We start from the raw sequence: 20,409 nt of genomic DNA on the forward strand, positions 1-20,409 counted from the left end.
AGGAACAAGAAAAGAAATACAGATTGGCTTCTATTCAAACAATTCTAAACGAGACAGGAATTATCTGGAGCTTAGCCAACTTCGCAATTTTTCAAGAAATCAATTGTATCCAAGGCAGTTAATTTGTTTTAGCAAAGTTTATGCAATATCTTTTTCGGACAACAAAAAGTAGTTTATTTATAATTAACAAATCGATGAGACAACATTCCCATTCTTACGTCAAAAGAGACAGGAATTCTCCCGGGCTATTGGAGGACAAGAACGTATGCGGGAATTTGTTTCCTACTCAGGAATAAATCAAATGGAAGGTTTAGAAAATTATAGGAAAATCGCCGAAATGATAGAAATTCAAGGGCCTCGGGGCTAAAGCCCCCTCTACATATCTGCCAGTTTGATGTCCGCATTGCCTTGTAAATTTCTGTGAAAATATTGCGATAGATGCAGCGCATAGGCATTTTAGCATAAACGCACCTATAAAATATTATTACCCATCACCCTCCATTGAATATTTTTCTCACTTTTGGGTGGTTGAAAAAATATTTGAAGTAGGGTTACAAGGGAAACAGGGGCTTTCGTTTGAGGGGAACAAGATCAGATGTCTCCAAGGCTCCGTTTTTAAGAAATGTCTGGAATTGTCATGAAATGGCTGTCTGAAAAAAAGTAGGGATATGTTTAAATCATCCTTCACACCTGATCATCCTGTATCCAAGATTGGGCCGAGAAATGTCCCAAAGTAAATTATGACAGACCCGTTAAAAAGGAAGAACGTCTGGATATTCCCCCTTAAAAATTTACTTCTATTAAATTATGACATTTATGAAAAACCTGTTAAATGGAAGAACGTCTGGATATTCTCCTTTAAATAGTTATATTAAACTTGTACAGTTATGACAAACTCCTTAAAAGAAAGAACGTTTGGATATTCCCTCTTAAAAATTTACTTCTGTTAGATTATGATAATTATGAAAAACCCGTGAAAAGGAAGAAGGTTGAACGTCTGTATTTTCCCCGTTGAAAATTTACTTTTAGAGCTTTAGACCCTACGCTAGTGCTAGCACTTGTCAGTCTTGAGCGACTGCCCCCTGCAATTTCTAGATTTTCCTAAAAAAAAAATTTATAATGTACCAATTTCTTGTGGTAATTTCTTAGTTCCTCTTCCTGGAACTAAATACCTTTATCGTACCCGAGAATGAGGGTAAAGGTAATACCCTCTTTATAAAATCATTAGATAACAACAAAGGAACATCAGTATTTCGGAAGAAGTACTTGATTTATGGCCCCCTGAGGCTACGCTCTAGTTTTTCTTAGAAATTTGTTTCATCTACGAAGCTTGGCCAGCATGGTGACAAAATTAAAGCAACCAGAACATAGAGCCGAATATTTGGATTTTTACCAAAAAATTAATCTTGTTGAAGGGTTATTTTTGAGTCTCGTCAGGTCTCAACCAAGGACTTGCATTGTCCCTTTTCCGGGAATTGTTTCCTCACTTGACTTCCAGGAAAAGATGAAACCTTAAACATAATTGGCAAGTGCTAGGAAAAACAAAGTCACAATTCTTTGAGACTGGCATTCTTCAATATTTTTGCTTCTCTGACAGGACAAAAGTAGGGAAAAATTACGTTCATTGGATTGACGTCTCAGGTTCGAATAAAGATTAGTGTCCATACAAAAGAGCATGGTGAAACTGACACTAGTGTTGAAAAGAAAAGAAAACGTCATAATCCCCATCTAATGTTTGGTGATCTTGTTTAACCCAAAACTGCTAGGCACTTGTCTTTTCACGTGCTTTAAAATTAGGGAAGGTGAAACAAAGCAAAATTATGTCCCCTTAGGCACACTAGCTTGAATTCAACTAACCTACTTGGCCTGCCAAAATTTTCTCAAGCGAGCCTAGGCCTGCTTTCTGGCTTTTGACATTAAACAATTCTTGACAAAAAAGATGCTATAAATTATCACTTACAGAGAAACTTCTGTTTTAATGCTATTATATTGTAGATTAATCACATCGAATAGTCTATATTCTACTTTTTAATGAAGTTGCCACCCGCTACACTGTCAGTGGCGCTAGCAGATTAATCCTTATTTTCACATGTAAACTCCCTAAGATGTAATTCTTATAATTGTCCTGTTCTCTTTAGAAAAGAGTTAGGAGCCCTTTTGCATAGTTTCTACCCTCCTCCTAACTCCAGTCGTGAGTGGGGTCAATTACGGCCCAGAATCGATTTTATCCACTGTTTTGAAAAAAAAAATCCCTATTGTTTCTACTTTGTATTTGTTTTTTATTACCCTTCTGTTTTTATAGAAAGCGAAAAAGAAAGTTGGGGGTGAGGTGCTATGAATTTGAATACAGATTAGGCAAAATATGTTGCCTAAAATATTTCTTCAGAAAAAAGTACTAAGTTAAATTCCCAGTTCTCAAAATGATTCTAAATCTAAGTTTATATTATTAGCTAGCCTAATACTAATCATGGTTGCAGCGGCAGCTGCAATCTATTAAAGAGCGAACAACAGCCCATAGTACCCAGAAGTTAAAAACGCGTTTAAAAAAACTGCTAGTGGAAAAAATTGCCACCTGACATTGATTCAGGAATGGTAACTATTGTTTTGGTTTGTCTTAAAAGTAAAAGCTTATTGCGGAAAGAAATTTATGGTGATTTTGAAAAAAAGCCTGAAACCCCTTGAAAGTGGCTTCAGATCAAAATGAAAAGTGGAGCACTGAACATCGGTAGCACTGATGTCTCCCGTTTTTTTGTTTTTTTTTTTCTTAGCAGGCATAGCAGATTACCAGAACATCATAGAGAGATGCTTAATAGCTCATTCAAAAGCTATTTCTTATATATACGTGCTTTTTATAAATTCCGCCATATGCAAGTGCCATATGACACTGAAATGACACTTTGTGACATTTCTCAAGGGGTGGTACTAACAGGCTATCAGAACATTGTAGACATATTTTTATAGCTCATATAAAAGATATTGCTCATATCTACGTTCTTCCTAGAAATTCCACCACCTACAAGTTCCAAATGACACTAAAAACGGCACTTTTGGTGCTGCGTCTCAAGCGGAACAGCTGGGGCTATTGGGGTATCAGAACTTATAAGATCACTTTAATGAACTTATAACATGACTTATAAGAGAACTTTAATGGCCCATTTGAAAGTTATTGCTTCTGTATACGTGCTTTTTTTTCAATTTTACCATCTGTAAGTGCGATATAGCACTGAAAACAACCCTTTTGGTGCCATAGCTAGGTTTTTAGAAATTTTACCATGTGTTAGATTTCACAGATTTCAATGTTAACTAGTTTCTGAGAAGAATTTGGAATGAAGTCTTTGTCATGGTTGAAGCATTAACTGCAACCTAGTAAAGAGCGAACCACAACCCATTGTAACTAAAAGTTAAAAAACGTTAAAACGGTCTTTTTTCTTCTTTTTTCCAGGCCTAACGGGTTACTAGAACATCATAGAGAGATGCTTAAGAGCTGATTCATAAGCCATTTCTGATATGTACGTGATTTATATAAATTCCGCCATCTGCAAGTGCCATATGACACGAAAAAGGCACTTTATGCTCTTTCTCAAGAGGTGGGGCTAGCGAGCTACCAGAACATCTTGGATAGATTTTTGATAACTCGTATAAAAAAATATTGCCCCTATCTACGTTACTTGATACCGTTGACTGACACTGAAGCTTGGGATGGTGTACGGAAAACAGATAATAGTGTAAAATGATTAAGTGGTAACCCGTTTATTATATACAATTTATTTGATGGGAAATTAGTGGAAAATATTAAAATATTTTTCATACTTTGAATAGCAACAATTTGGCTAAATTTTGAATTCTGGCGCCCGTACATAAAACTTGGTGGATTGAACTCAATCTGTTTGCCAAAGTATCATCATTGCTATTTTACATGCCAAATTTTTCGGTGAAGCAAGATTTTAAACGTTTGGAAATAATGCCAAGTTCTTAGTTTCAACAGGATTTATTCGATGTCCCAGCTTTTTTCTTTACTGTTAAATGCAGACATTTGGCTAACTGGAGACACTTATTTATATTAGCTTAATAATTATGCGTTCCAATGGTTTTATCTTTCATGGTTGCAGTGGTAGCTGCAACAGAGTAAAGTAGGGACCACGAATCATAGCAACCAAAAATTAAAAACCTGTTTAAAAAAACGGCAGACGAAAAAAAAAACTCAATTTATAGCTAATTCAAGAATGTTAGTTTGAGAACAAATTTAAGAGAATCTCGAAAAATAGCCTGGAACACTAAAAAAATGGACTTAGGGTCGAAACGAATAGTACACCATTGGAATTGCCATGGCCGGAAACCTTATATAGGAAACTTACAGTCCAATGGTTTGAACAGCATTGAAAATCGCAGTTGCAGTACTGTTAAAAAAATTAACAGTTTTGCAATTGGAAATCTTTGGAATGGGGTGAACAACAGGGTAAAAGACCTCTTTTTGGGAAAGACCACTTTTCTGGCATTCCAGAAAAATAGCAATGACTTTTTGGACAACCCCTATTTTACTATAGCATGATGTAATGTGAGGTCAGTAACAAGAACCCTGCCTTCCTTGTAAAATTTTCACCAATAATTTGTCACCATTAATTAAAAATTTGGTCTGTTTCGACAAGCAGTTTAAAAGAAAAAAAAATATATTTTATATATGTTATTTATAGAATAAATATCAAGCAATAAAAGTTACATTTTAGAATCAGAAGAAAGTCAGCTTTCTGCTAATATGTGAATAAAACTGAAACAATAAAATGATATATGCATCAAAATAGAATAATTGGTATTTCCAAAAAGAGGTCTTTGTAGGTAAGTCAATTAACTATTAATTTCAAGTGTTCGACCTTAAACAATTTTAATAATAACCATATTGATGTATAGCTTAGATTTTTATCTTTTCTCTGATATATACGTACAATTCTTCCCAATTCTTCTTTGGTAATAAGATGCGAGGGTTTTGGTTTAACATAATTTTGCTCAATTGGATACTAGTTTTTTACCCTATTCTGGGAATTGCGAACTAGACGGTATTCCAAGTGAACAGTATTCTAAGAACTGCGAACGTGCTTATGGACACAGATTTTGACATCCTCTCCGAAATTAGAGATAATTTTAAGAACTGCGAACGTGCTTCGGAACGTCCACCGAAGTGAGACATATTTTTTTTCTTTCGAATGATCTGTTGTTTTTACGATTTTTATTGTGGCTCTTGTACCATCAGAATAACTATGTGTGAGGGGATGTCATTTGACTAAAAAAAATGTGAAATTAGACTGGATTTATTTAAAAATTTATTGCGCCTCCCCTGTTTTAAAAGTATAATTTCAAACTATTTCACCTTTTTTCTTTGCCTTTAAAGACAAGATGGTTCCAATAATAAAAGCAAAGTATGTTGAAAATATTTTAAAGAAAATAATTTAAATGAAATAGGAACTGCGAAAGGGTGTTAAGATCTGTGAGCCTGAAGCTTACAAACTTTATTTTTACAGACGTTTTTTTCGGGGGGGGGGGTTTATCGTCAGAATGACTATATAAAAGGGGATGCCATCTGATTAAATAAATGCGAAATAGACTTGTTAGTTTAGAAAAAACTCTTATCAAAATAAGAAATACTAAAGCTATAGATAAATTTACTGGTAGATACGGCTGAGCTTTTTTTCTAGCTGCTGGTGTATTTTCTCACAAAAACGCCATCTAGGTTGATTTACTGTTTAAAGAACATGGCTGTCTGATAGTAATTTTCAGCAAAGGATGTTTCTGACCCGATTAGAACTAGGTTTGTTTCTTATGAAATGAATGTATGTTTTTTGTAGCAACCTCTCGTTTTTTCTTTGATTGAGGGGGCTTTTTTAATCGTAGTTGTAAAGGAAACATGATGTCGATAAAAATGGCTGATGGATTATATTGATGTAGACACAAAATGCGTGTGGAGGTGTGGAGAGAGGTGGGGAAGAGTTTTTTTTTACTAATGCTAAGGCAAGTGGTGTCAATTCACAGAAATCAGTGGTGATGGCAAAAAAATATTTTTCAAAATCTGGGGGGGGGGATAGGTTTTTGAGTTTTCCAAAGAAAGTACCTAAAAACAGTAGCATTCAATGAAAATACTGAAAAAGATATTTTATAATCAATGGTGGGAGGCAAAAAAAAAATATTAGGGGTTAATGCTACCCTCTAATTGACTTCACTGGATAAGACTGTGACCCAGTCTCTGTGAGACTTGCACTGCAAACAAAATATATTTCAGGGTTGTCTAGTCCAATCAATTGATTGCCAGATACGAGAAAAGAAACCACAAAATTTTCAAGTTCTAAAAACGGGAACTCTTCTTGTTAAATATCCCTTTGTTTTACTTTATTAATTTTTTTTTGAAAGATTTTAAATACACATTGCAATATAGTAAATAAATCCTTGAAAAATTCTTGGACATGTCCCTTTCGCTGGAGCAAGATAATAAAATGCAGCCCGAATATTTTGAACATCAATTAAGGAAAAGTAATATGCCAGAAGGGGTTTTCTGTGGCTATTAAAATAAGTATTTATTGCCAATTTTAGATCACCTTTACTTCCAAATACGATTGGGCAGACAGTAACGTTTGCCAAAATGTTTTGCAATAGATATTTAGAATGGTGTTTGCATGCCAAATGGTTTTTAAAATTAAGATAAGAGTAAGACAAGTATCTCCAAAATTTTCTGATATTTTCTTTTGGATTATACAAATAAACATAACCAGTTTGCGCCCATGGATTTAAGTACGGAATCGGCACGTACACAAGAATGCATTTCAGAGGGCGTAACTTTTTGGTTCGAGTGGGGACAAACTTAATGTAACAAATGAAAATTTTGCGAAAAACGTCAGAAAATAGGGGAATTTCTTAGTTTAGAATGCCGCATCAAAGGCTCCTTTGTAAACTCGATATTTCTTTTTTCGGAGTAATAGTACAAGTATTCTTTTTTGTAAATTTTAATTTTTTATTTAAAAGTTTTTTAATTTAAAAAATTTAATGTTTTGTATTTTTTTTTTGTAAAATTGTATTCTTGTATAAGTTTTATATTAATAAATTGCTGAACTGTAGATTTTTTTAGCTAATGTTTTTGAACCTTTTTTCCGTAAACTTTTATTCTCTCTGAGCTGAGTTTAGCTCCTCTATCTTTCTATCCCTACTACTCAGAAGGTGCTTGAAATGTTCCCTTGCAGAGGTTCAACTGCGCCATGACCTTTGAAAATTTGATTCCTCGGAAATTGAGTTCTTATTACCTTGATTGATGCTTGCCAAAGCTTAAGGAAGTACTAGGGATTAAATATTTGATATAAATTAAAGATAAATGGGGAATAACGGAGTAGATTCAGATCAGGCAGAGCTCGTATCATGAAAAAAAAAGGTGAAAGATATATATATATATATATATATATATACATATATATATATATATATATATATAAATTTATGAAATATGTACATAAATATGTCATCGAACGGTATATTAATGTGACAAAGGGTTACAATGCCTTCAATGTGCCTTTAAGACAGATCCTAGCCTTGAGGAGGTCTAAGGTCATCCTAATGCCTTTTAGAAATTTTGTTTTTTAATTTCTGTTGACTTTTACTTCTTTAGACTATCTGGTAGGATAGCCTCTAACCGAAACGTGCACACACATTTAATTTAGGGAATGGAGGGGAAGCATATTTGTCAAAATGGTAAAGAAGAGCAAAGTTTTTGGCAGTTTCGGGGAAATTGGGACAACTATTGCGCTTCAAGAGAGGTCAAAGATCCGGCTCCAAGAATATCTGCCTTCATCTGCCCCCTCCCTCCCCTGACTTTTGAACGCAATTTTAGTAAATACTGTAGTTCTAACCATGGCAAAGTTGAAAATTCGTATCAGAGTTGGCAAGTGTTGGAAGGCTGAGCGGAAAAGCGTCTTGTAGCTTATAGTTACATTATAAAAAGGGAACACTTAGAAATAAATACTAATATTGTCGAGGGAATTCCCCGGATTAATTAGAAGATATATTAGAAGGTTTTTTATAGATGGTGATGTATCAAATTTCTTTGCATATTTTTCTTATTTCAACCACGGTTTTTTGTGTTACTATTGAACCGATTTTTTTTTACTAGTCATATTTTGATAAGCCTAAAGTATGTTTCATATCATTTACTATATGACAGTATTGATGCTTTATAATACCAACGACAGTGAAGATCGAATATGACTTCGAATTGATTAAGTGGAAACCTATACAACCATATACATTTCTAAAAAATTATAAAAACGGATTTACTGATTTATTTAGCAGTTCAACGTGGCAACACTGACGAAAATGTAGAATTGCCCTAAAAGCTTCATAACTTCCAAGGATAGTGAAAATCAAATTTGACTCTTCGAATTGGTTAAGTGAAAACCTACACAGCCATATACATCTTTAAAAAAGTAAGAAAAACTGTTTCATTTTTTCATTTAACGGTTCAGCGTGGCAACACTGACAAAAATGTAGAATTATCCTAAAAGCTTCAAAAACATAAAGGACAGTGAAAATCAAATCTGACTGGAAACCTGCAGAACCATATACATCTTTGACCAAATTGGTTTATTTTAAACGAAAAAGGCCTCCATGTGCAAATACGCAGTTTTGGTAGCAAGGGGTGACAGGTTCAGAAAAACAAAATTCGAGGATGAAGAACAAGTTAAAAAGAGATTCCACCAAAGAGCTTGAGAAGATTAGCTTTCCTTTGAAGGTTTTGTTGCCTTTGAAATTCGACAGATTGTAAATGTTTGAATTTTTACGGACGAAAGGCGTTGTAAAATTTAACTAATTCTGGTAATATATTTTGACGGCTTAGCATGGCAGGGTTGATGGAAAGGTTGTAATACCCGAAAACAACTGAAAATAAAAGGAAAGTGCGGTTATCAAGCAAAAGTAAACCCAAGATTGGTACGGGGGTAAAAATGCTCTTACGTTTTTGCCTTTAATGCTTTAGTATAGAAAATAAATATATAAATAAATACTTTTAAGCTGTAATAGCACACAGCTAGGAATGAACAGCACACGACAAGAAAATACAACAGACAAGAAAATACAATTTTCTATATTAAATAGAAAATTATAAAAATGAGCTATTAAAATTTTATGTAGTATTTTCAAGAATTCTCATTAAAGTGTTTCACTAAGTACGGAACAAAGGACGATAGATATGGTTTCAAGGCCTATCGGGGTGGAAAACAAAGGAATTGGCATGACGAACAGGATTGCCAATTCCTAATATAAAGTGCTGAAGTGCTATAGTTCCTAAAATGCTACAATTGCCCCAATTTGTGTGCTATGTAGCGATTTTCGGTGCTGTAGTAAAAAAATTTACTGTAATAATGCTAAAATAGTGCCAAAATAACATTTTGGTGCTATTTTAGCAACTCTGAGCATCTGCTACACATAATTAAATAGTGCTAAAAAAGCACTTTCGTCCTACAGGTGGCAACCCTGATGATGAAGTGCGAACTCTTCTGCGTGTTTTTGGCTGACTGGTTTGCGATTCTTAAAAATCCGGTAAAATTTTGCGATGGGCGTCAGAGTGGGCAAATTTTGCGAAGGGGATCGGATTTTAGGCAAAATTTTGCACTGGGTATCTGAGTTTGGGCAAAATTTCGCGATGGCCATCAGAGTTTGGGCAAAATTTCTTGATGGGCATCAGAGTTTGGGCAAAATTTTGCGATGAGCATCCGAATTTGGTCAAAATCTTGCGATGGGCATTAGAGTATTTGCAAAACGATCTTAGTTTCATTTTCTTTTTCAGTGTAATAACTGCAGCGTTCAAGTCATCACCATGGAACAACAGAGATGTGCATCCTTCAGCGCCTTCAGTCGAAACCTCACCTGCCCCCATTGTCGGACCATCGATCGTCACTTCATTAAGCCCCTCCCGACAATTTACATTGCATCCATTGGAGAGAAATAATGTTGATGATAAAATTAGTTTTAATTTGGTAGCTGAACTTGAAAGGTCCGTTTGGACGTTTAGGAACTTTTCTTTCTAAAAAAAATTTTTTGGTGACCTGAAGCTAATGTGAGAATTTCTTGCCTGGTGATTTTTTTTTATAGAATTTAGTAGCATAGTTGTTCTATAAATATTTGGGAAATGTAGCACTTAAGCGAAAAAGTTCAGGAAAGCATTTAACATTTCTCCGATTTCAGGTTGCGTTTTTGATACTGAGAGATTAGTTGTTCGGATTGCCAGGATAAGTCGTTTGTAATTGTTCCGTAAAGGACTCTCTAAGTGCTCCTAAAACTTATATTCACTGATGCTTCTGTGCGTTTTTAGCTTTTGGGGGGAAAATGCATTTTTCAATTCTTGTGTTAGATGTAAGCTATTAGGTGCATTCTCAGGACATGTTACTCCTTGAACCTTATTTGAAATTTATAATTTTCAAAAAAGTGGTATGTAACGTAGTATAACTTTTACGGGGAAGAGAAATTTTTTTTTGTAGTTCAGAGCTTCTCAAAACACGGATATGCTGATGCTTCAGCTTATTGTTAGTTATTGGGGAAAAAAATTAGGCGGGTTTCGGTAACAAAAGGCGGTATGCTATGCAGTATGAATATGTGGAAGCAAAAACTTAAAATTAGTGTTTTTTACTGTTGTTTGTGCACAGAAAGTTTGTATCTGGCCAGACATGTACGTAAAATTGACTGTATTGGAGGAGGGCATAAAAAAATGTACAGTATACATCATTTCTAATAGTAAAATAAACACAGAATTTACTGACTATCTAAGAAGCGTGAAAAACAATTGGGAAAGTTTGGAATTTTGGAGGTGGGTGGGGGGCACCGGGCTCGCCTTGCGTAATCCTCTATCTCTGGCCTTCAGATAAGACGAGCAGTTTTATGCTATCAAAATCTACAAAAAAACTTCCAATTATCTGAGGCCCAAATAAAAATAGGAAAGTAGATTGGATCAATCGATTGAGTGTATTTAAATTTATATAGGGCTCAAATAAATTAATAGGGTTAACTACTAAATGGACTGAAATTAATTGATAGGGCTACAATCATGGCTTTGATAAAAATGTCACATAAAACCCTTTAAATTACTGCTGCCGCGCTCTCCCATAATGGAATCAAAATCCCCTGCCAAATAATGCTGTTTTAGGCGATCTCCGTGCGTCATTCGTGGATTGCAAACGCGAGGGATAAGATGGGAACGAGACGGAAAAGACGCTTTTGTCAGTAGTATGGTTTCGGCCACCTACGAGACATCTAACTTGGTCGGGTTTTTTAATGTAATGGCCAAGGTTCGGAGCCTGGGTAGTATGGTGCTATGCGATTTCCTGTAAGAAAAAACCTGTTTTCACCTATGGGTGAATCGAAACCGGGTAAAACTTTTGTTCAGAGACTTTACTTGTTATCAGTTTCCGCCGTCTGTATGATAAATGATATCTAAAATATATTTTAATCTGGATATCTTTGTCTTGAATTTCAGTATTTAATATTAATACTCAAATTAAATAAATTTAATTTAAGCTAAGCAAATTTAAAATAAAATTTTTTTTTATTTAAATGTATAAAATAGCAATATTTATTAAATAATCCTATATCTTAAATATCATTGGTATGGGAATTTCAGCCCTGCTATTTTTTTGGCTAATTTGCATAAAGCTTAGTGGTATGTTGAAGGTAGCTTTTTTTTTTTTTTTTAAGCTTAGTTTCCACCTTTTTGGACTTTTCACACCTTAAATTGGGATTTCAGTTTCTCTACATGGGATTTGAATTTTAGAATCAAGTTTTTGAGATAGTTTGCTCTAGCGTAATCGCAACTAAGCGGCTTTTTTAGACTAGAAAAAACAACACTAGAACTACATATACCCATTTAATTATGATTTAATCGATCTATCAATTTATAATTGTTCAATCCCTATTTCGATCTATCTATTCGGTCATAATATAAATGATAGTCATTTCAATTGCATATGAACTGGATGCTTTAAATGGATGTTCCAAAAATTTTTCTCCAGAATTACCGAATTTAATTATAGGGACAATCGATGCTTTAACCTCTAAGATACGTAATCTCGAGACAGGTTCATATCCAGCATTTTTTTTTTTTTTTTCGGGGGGGGGGGTGGGGTACAAAGAAAGCTTAAAAACGCATCAAAAACCTGTTTATATTCATTTTTGCTACGTTTTTACGAGTTAGACAAACATTTCGATGGGGGGGGGGGTCAAACCCCTAATTCCCCCTGGATACGACCTTGTCTCCCGATAACCCCTTAAAGAAATTTTGGGGATATGTAAACCTTTAACATTTGGGATAAGCAATCTTATTAAAAATTATCCTACAGGTTATCCCAATTTATGGGAATACGTGATTCTTTACCTTTTAGGAATCCGTTGATTATTATTTAAATTAAGTTTTAAATAATTAACTTGGTTAAGTGATAGTTAGATAGGGCAGTATTTAATTAGTTAAATTTGATTCGTTGTAGGGCGATGAAAAAAGACCTTGAGGGTTATTAAAAGAAGGAAAGGATGGTACTACAAAAAAAAGAATCTTAAGGTCACTTTTGTTGTATTAAACCAGAGCATCAATATATATTTGCAGTATGGGGTGATGATTATGGAAAAAAGTAAATTTATATCATGGATCGCTTAACAACGTAATTGAAAAAAGATAGAGAAATGCATTTTGGGGTGTCTCAGTTCAAGGCTAACAAATCCTTCCCATTTGAAGTTGCCCAAGCAAAATCGCATTCAAGGCATCAATATGTGTTTGCCCTATGGGGTGATGATTATGGAAAAAACAAGTAGTTTTATGTCTGTGGTCCCTTAACGACATTTAAAAAATATGGAGAAATGTATTTCAAGACAAGGAAAACGCACCTCTTAGTTCATGACTAACCAATCCTCCTCATTTGAAATTACTTAATCTCCCGTAGCCCATCTTAGCCCAAGCAAAGATGCAGTCAAATCATCAATATGTGTTTGCCGTGTGGGGGTGATCTCGGGTCACTTAACAACTTCTTTTAAACTTCATTTGATAAATGGATTTTGGGAGCCTTAGTTCAAGATTAACCAATCCTCCTCATCTGAAATCACCTAATAACCCAATGAAAAAACGCATCTCGTAAACTCCCTTTGGCATGTGAAGCTATTATCTCTTTTACCATTTTTCTAGTAAGATGATGATTGACTTCATAATGAATTGCCGACCTATAACTTGGCAATAAGCCAACTTGATTGGCAATTGACCAAATATATGCCAAAAAAGATATAACACAGACGTGGACGACAAATCCATCCCTAGGTATATTGTAATTTATTACTTGAATTTTTGTCGGGTAACGAGGATGTGATTAAACAAGGTTTGAGGGGGGGGGTCAGGGATGAAGGATTCTCCCTATCGAAACGTTAAAAATCATATGAAAATGCAGTTTTTAAATGTTTAACGGCTGGTAACGCCTAGTTTCATACCCCCCCCCCTTCCGAAAAAAATTGCTGCGTCCCTTTGGACGTGGGGATTTTAACTAGAATGTTAGTGCAATTTCCCCTTTTAGTAGGATCGATGAACTTCAATACAACAGGATTAATAGGGTAAAACTTGCTTAAAACAAGATTAAAATGTGATAGAAGAATTGTCTATCAAAATTATGATAAAAGTTTTAAACGAAGGTCATGTTTGCTCAAAACGAGTGCAATAGAACTGATAAAGAAATTATTTATTGTTGACAAATAAACCCTATTTCTGGAAAAAAGTCTTATATTCAAACCACAACTTTATGAATTTACAATTCGTAGTATTTGTGCAAGTTATTTTTTTTTAAAACAAACAATACAATTATTTGAACATCAGTAGGGATAATCAATAGATATTAATATGTTTCTGAATTTATTGATAACGATCGAAATTCCCGAATTTTGTAGAAGGCTTTAACAATGGGATTTCTAAATGACCTGGGGAGGGTCTTGTCTCGTAAAAACTAGATCAAAATATGCCTCAACAAACTTTCCAGAATGGTGTTTCAGTTTTTACTTCCGCCCCTGCTTGCAAGAGAGCCATTGCTTACTGCCCCCTTTCCTTAGCTACGTACATGGTATACTGTTTAAAATTAATATTCAAGGTTTATTCCGCTCTTTTTAAATTAATCTATAATAATTCTGCCTTCTGGTTGAATGAAAGACGTTCCATTTCGCTCTTCCGTACTATAAGTTGTTTCTGATATTCCCATGCGCAACTCCCTTTTTGTCCTGACGACTGTAGTTTAATTTTTATTCATATTTTTTAATAACGTTCTCGGAATAATGAAAGAACGCTATCCAATTTGTCAGCAAAAAAAACAAACAGTAAGCTATTCACGTGTGCATCATTGCACGTTTTTTGTTTCATTGCCACAAACAAAATCTAAGAAAACATTGATTGCTCATCTTATTGAAATATCTGCACTTTATCTGCCATCTAAAAAGATTAATTACATATCAATAGATGGCTTTGTATTTGAAAAGACAATTTTGTTTGGGCGGCCGTTCAGGGGAGAGGGGACTATACGTCCTTAACACAATTAAAAAAGATGGATAAACATATAGCTCATATTTAAATTCATCAACTCAATAAAGCATACAACGACAGTATGTATCATTATAAATATTAGTGACTAGATAACCTTTACCTATTATAGCCTTTTCTCAGAGAATATTACGGCTTGTAAGAGCTTGTTATAATAAAAATCTGTATATATTTTTGCAAAAGAGTAGGATTAGCAGGAAAAAAGTTAAAAATGCAAGAGAAAAGGCATAATTAATGAAAAAGCCAGTATAATTAATGAAAACCATAATTAATGGTAAAGAAATAAATGTGCTGAAACCCTACCTGAGAATTTTCTATGCCTTATATATTTAAACTTGTTCCCTCTGCCACCATCAAAATTAATTTGTTCCTAATTGTATTCAATAACTCTGTCAATTTATATTTTTTATTAGGTTCAACATGAAAATATAAAATTGTGGTTATAAGTCTCCCTTATAATAAAAACTATACTTAAATCTTCACTCTGGTTGATCAATAACAAAAATCAAGTTTGAAAGTTGTACGTAACCCATACGTAACCCCTCTCACTAATTTACGCAGGGCATTCATCGCGAGCAATGTAGTCGTTTAAAATGTGTTCTCGGACAAGTAAAGGAACGCAGGGTAAAATTTAATAAAGAAGTCGAAACCTAAATTGGCACAAAAGGAAAAAGAGATTTGCAAAATTATCTTGTTTTGTCAAGGATGTCATCTGATTTTACTATACAACATGGGACGAGGCAGGAAAATTGAGTACATAGTGAATAATATTGATAATGACCAGCCTCCCCAAATTAGACCAATTCTGATTAAAGCGTGTGACTCGTGAGACCGGGATGTCAAAATTGAAAAGACGAATTTGGGACAAAAAAAAATACCTTTCCTTCCTAAGAGTACCTGACCCGATCGGTGTCAATTAATTTGACTGGTATCTTTAAACTTCTTCATTTAAGGGATGAATGGGGAGGAGCTATATAACAATTCGAATACTCATAAGCCTTTCATCAAGTAGCTTTTAAGCTGTTTATCGCGTTCTTTTCCCCAGTGGTGGGGGGGACTGCAGTGTATACTCTGTCACTATTATTTTAATCTCTTTTCAAGGAACAATGCTATGTCATATGTTCTTCCATTTTCTCTTTTGTTGTTGTGGAAGAAATGCCTTGCCTTGAAAACATGAGGGTGTTCTATTTTGAGTTTAAATAAGGGAGACATTTTCTGAAAATTTGCTGAATCTTTAGTTCCCTAGGTAAGAGTCTATTACCCTAGTATCATAGCCCAAATAACTTCAACGTCTCCTACCATAGGGTTTCATATCTTACAATTTTTTTTTCGGATTGAAGATAAAAACTTTTTGGGACCCCTAATCCTCTCTTCCAACGCAAAATTTTCATGGTGCCCCTAGATTTTTATCCCTATAGATTAAAAGAAAATATCCTTTTGGGGGTACTCTCCTTGAGAAATGTCTTTTTGGGTATCATCACGCAAAGAATTGAAAAAACAATTAATTTACCCCCCGCCTGGATTTTGAAAAATGAATTTTGTCCCCATCCCAAGTTTTGTGAAATAATATGGTTTTATTTTATTTAATAATTATTTTACGTTTTGGCAGGACTTAACAAAAAATATTCGTCCATTGATTTTCGATAAAGAGTAAATGATCTTCTTCGAAATTGTCTAAGAATTGTTGATAACATCCTTAACGATGCATAAAGATAGAAAATGTCTGCCTAAATAGGGCTATAAAAAGGGCTAACAGCCTAAAAAGGCTATTAAAACAGCTCTTTCAAGAGTAAAAGGTTGTTTTAAAAGATTTTCTCAAATTTTCTGGAACATGTATTTAAATTGTCCCCTTCCTACATTTATGATGTGAGTCCTTCCTACTTTTATGTGCCCCTTCCCACTTATAGGCACACTCATGGAATCATCATTATTTGGAAGTTCTTTGGAAAAAAAGCGAGTGATGAGAGAATTTTGAGCGAGAGTTCTTTCCATTTGAATTGTCAGAAAAGCATATTTTCGTGTCTCTTATTCAAAAAACATATTCATTGGTAAAATCAAAGTTTTCTTGGGCCTCCCCCTCCCTTTATGGGGGAGGAGCGTTATTATTTGCATTTGTAAGTAGGTTTTTTTTTTTTTACCCCATAATGCATTGTATCCCTGTAAGCCATTCGTCGGAATAGTTAAAAAAAACAAGACTTTATGATATGAAAACTATTTTTACCATCTATGGTTTACCATTAGCAAATTTATTTGTATAAAAAGCTATCAATTAGTTATAGTTTTAAAAGGGGAGTCGGGGAGAGAGTGAAAGGGGAAGAGGGTAGAGAAGACCTGGTTTAGGATTAATATTTGCTTTATAAACATAATTAGCTGAGGGTTTAGTTATTTTATTATCCAACTTATTTTCTGTCTTCTATTCAAGAAATGTAATTTTTTACATAACAATTTTTCTAGGGCTTTTTCTCACTTTCTGGGGGAGGAAGGTTATTATTCACATATTTATGTAGTTTTTTTCTTTTTCTTCCAAAATGCATTTATATCTCTGTAGCTTAATAGTTTATAAAATAGATCTTATGATATCACAATTATCATTACCACCTTTGAACAACTTCTTCTTTGTATAATATGCTGTGAATTGCCTAAAGTATAAAAGTGAGGGGTAGTCAGGGAGAATGTAGGGGAGACCTGGATTATAATAGTATTAGCTTTATAAATATAATTAACAGAGAATTTCTGGTACTTTATTACCAGGAATAATAACTGTTAACGTGTATGTAAAAGATTTCTTAAAATTCTAATTTGATTTCAGGTTTAAGAATCCAGAAGGTGCTATGTGACTTTATTGTATCAAATCTCAAAATGACAAAAAATACCAGCACGTTCAGTATATTCATTCAATCCTCTTTCGTGTATCCTATTTGGCTTTTAACACGTTTAGAAGTTTTCTTCTCAAAATGCATTTTATCCCTTTTTTCCACACGGAAATAGTTATACAACTTAGCTCTTAGTATGGAAATTTACTATGGTATCTTATATCCTTATTTGTAACAACACCTTGTAATTAATTACTGTGGAAAAACCTGATTTCATATTTTTTTTTTTCTTACTGTTCTGTAAAAGAAAATCGTAGACCATGCCTTTTGAATTTATGTAGGTGATTTATTTATATTTTAGAACTTTATCATTGGTGGAATATTCAAGTACAACTTAGTATGCCCTAACAAATTTCTATTGTAAAACAGTGTTTTGAAATAATAATTATGTGTGCATTTTGTATGTTTTTGTTCGGTAACTGAAAGCTTGTGACTGTTACATGTCATTTCGACTTTCGGATTACTTTTTAAGTACTATGTTTAAAAGGGCTTTAAACACTGCGCTTGTAACACTAAGCCTATACAGTACAAAGTCAAAATGCTTTGTATATATTTTATTTTTTCCATATGTATTTGATAGTGTGACCTAGTTGCTTTGCGTGTACGTTTCGTTGCTAGCCGAAACTGACAATTAATTCTCCAATTTTTTATCAAAAAATGTATGTGTAAATCGCTGTCTATAAATCAAGTGGCTATGTATACCACCCAGAGCTGAATTATCCCATCCGAATTGAGGAAAAAATTACTGGTGAAAAATGAGCAAAAATTACCAGCAGTGATAAAGAATCGCCAGGCATGTCATTTTTATTTCAAATCCCAAAAAGGTTTTTGCCAAAAACTTGAAGTGGTTAATTTCGCTTTTTGGTTTATTACGTTCACATGGCTGTTTCCAGGGGAATTTTCGGACAAGATTTGCCTCGAAAAAAAAAACGCATTTAAAACTTGAAAAAAAGAGGTAACATTTTAAAACTGATATTTCCAATGAAACAGATTGAATTAAATAATGTGAGCTATAAAGCATGCCTGCTAAAAAATTACCAAGTGTCATTTTGTTTTTCAAATCTCAAACCAGTTTTTCCCAAAAGCTTGGAAAGTGGTATGTTTCGCTTTTTGTTTTATTGTTTTCACATGGCTGTTTCCACTGTAATTTTCGGGCAAGTTTTTGCCTCAAAACAAAAAAGGGCAATTCAAATTTGTAAAAAAGGCACAAATCACAAAACTGAGCCTTCCAATAAAACAGATCGATTGAAGGGCAATATCCAGTTCCCCTTAAATAGAGTGCGCGACGATATGATATAGGTTGGATATTGTGAGCTATTAAGCACGTCTGTTAAAAAATACAAGTGTCTTCTTTTTTCAATTCTCAAACCGGTTTTTCCCAAAAGCTTGAAAAGTGGTATATTTCACTTTTTGTTTTATTCTATTCACATGCCTGTCTCCAGGGGAATTACTGGACGATTTCTGCCTCGAAGCTCTTAAAAAGTAATATATATCACTTTCCAAAATTAATTTCCAATCTATGAAGATGAATACCCCTTCTCCTTCAATGTAGCGTGTGACGATATGATATAGGTTGAATATTTTGAGCTGTTAAGCATTTATAATGATTGAATGTATTCCTGATCCGCCAAAAACTTGTCTATAAGCCAAATTACGAGTTCAAAAATTAAAACTAAAATTTTAAGACAGCATTTCTACACTTTGCCATTGAAGCTTTTGCCTTTTAAAACTATTAAGTTCTAAATGTCGGGCGATTACACTTTTTTCGAAGCTACTGAACAATTTTTGGGCCAAAAAAATTTGTAATTTGGCTGATTTGCATACAAGTTAGCGGTATTAATGAAAGTACCTTTTTAGCTTAGCTTCCACCTTTTGGGACTTTTAAGACCTTGAAAGGGATTTCAGTTCCTCTACGTGGGATTTTGATTTTTAGAATCGAGTGTTAGAGATAGTTTGCTTTACTTCAAATGCCTTTTAGTATATTTTATCTGCTTAGTTTCAAATAGGTTTGGGATTGTACCTGGCTTTAAGTTCTTTTCTGCCATTCAAAAAAATGTATAGGTATATTTTTGGTTTGACTCGTCTGAACGATTCGTGGAATTAGTACAAATTAAAGACGCTAAAAATCAAATAACCTACTGGTTGAAATTTCTAATGTCTCAGTGCTAATCAGTTCTTTCTTTCCTCACATGACCCGAGAAACCTCCCGTATAAACCTCCCGAATACCAAATTTAACTAATACTGTGTAAAGCTTGAACCTCTTTCCGTTACTAGTTATACTTTTCTTCATGAAATCCAAAATAATATCTCACTTATTTGAAATGTTGTCTACCAGTACTGAAGATGTTATCAGAGTTTTACGCCAAATATTTTTGAGTTATAATCCATCAAACTTTCTATTGAAACCATATTATGCCACAAACTTTTGCAAAGCTTTCCTTTTCTTTCTGTAAATTAAGATTTTATCTTTTAAGTCCTCTCTGTTTCGGCAAAATACATCAAACTGCAAGGGAGATGGCTTAATTACCTTTCTTCTATGCCTATAATTCAATCAAGCTTGAATTCAATTAAGAACATACCCCCTCCCCCACCCCACCACTTAGATTAATTGGATATTCCTTTTGTTTTTAACGTTTTAAGAGTTCTTTCTTCAAGTTTGTCTCTTATCTCCTCCAAGAACAGATTTAATCATCATTTGTCTTTTTTACTGTCATAGTGCGTCGATGGTTCGATTTGCATAGGCTTTTTTTTACCCCCCCCCTTCAACCACCATTTGATAAATTTCCTTTTGCCATCTACGGTCCAAGCTTTTTACCATGTAACTATTGTCATGGTTGCCAGTTATTTCAAGTCGTCGGGCAACAGAAAGCAGACCAGCTTGTTTAATCGACCAAGAACACAGACATAGATTATAAGATGATGGTTAAGAATACACCTTTGACTTTCAAAGGGGGGAGGGGCAT

At 34.0% G+C, this 20,409-nt stretch overlaps 1 protein-coding gene across 1 annotated transcript in view; it reads left to right on the top strand.

Moving 5' to 3' along the window:
- Window positions 1–14,350, top strand: part of LOC136037693 (headcase protein-like) — a 55,319-nt gene extending 40,969 nt beyond the window's left edge. Inside the window, exon 5 of the mRNA XM_065720449.1 lies at window positions 9,812–14,350. Coding sequence (XP_065576521.1) covers window positions 9,812–9,973 — 162 coding nt within the window. The 3' untranslated portion in view covers window positions 9,974–14,350. The remainder of the gene's footprint in view (window positions 1–9,811) is intronic.
- The last annotated feature ends 6,059 nt before the right edge of the window (window positions 14,351–20,409 follow it).

This window comes from Artemia franciscana, chromosome 2 (genome assembly GCF_032884065.1).
Source record: "Artemia franciscana chromosome 2, ASM3288406v1, whole genome shotgun sequence".
NCBI lineage: Eukaryota > Metazoa > Arthropoda > Branchiopoda > Anostraca > Artemiidae > Artemia > Artemia franciscana.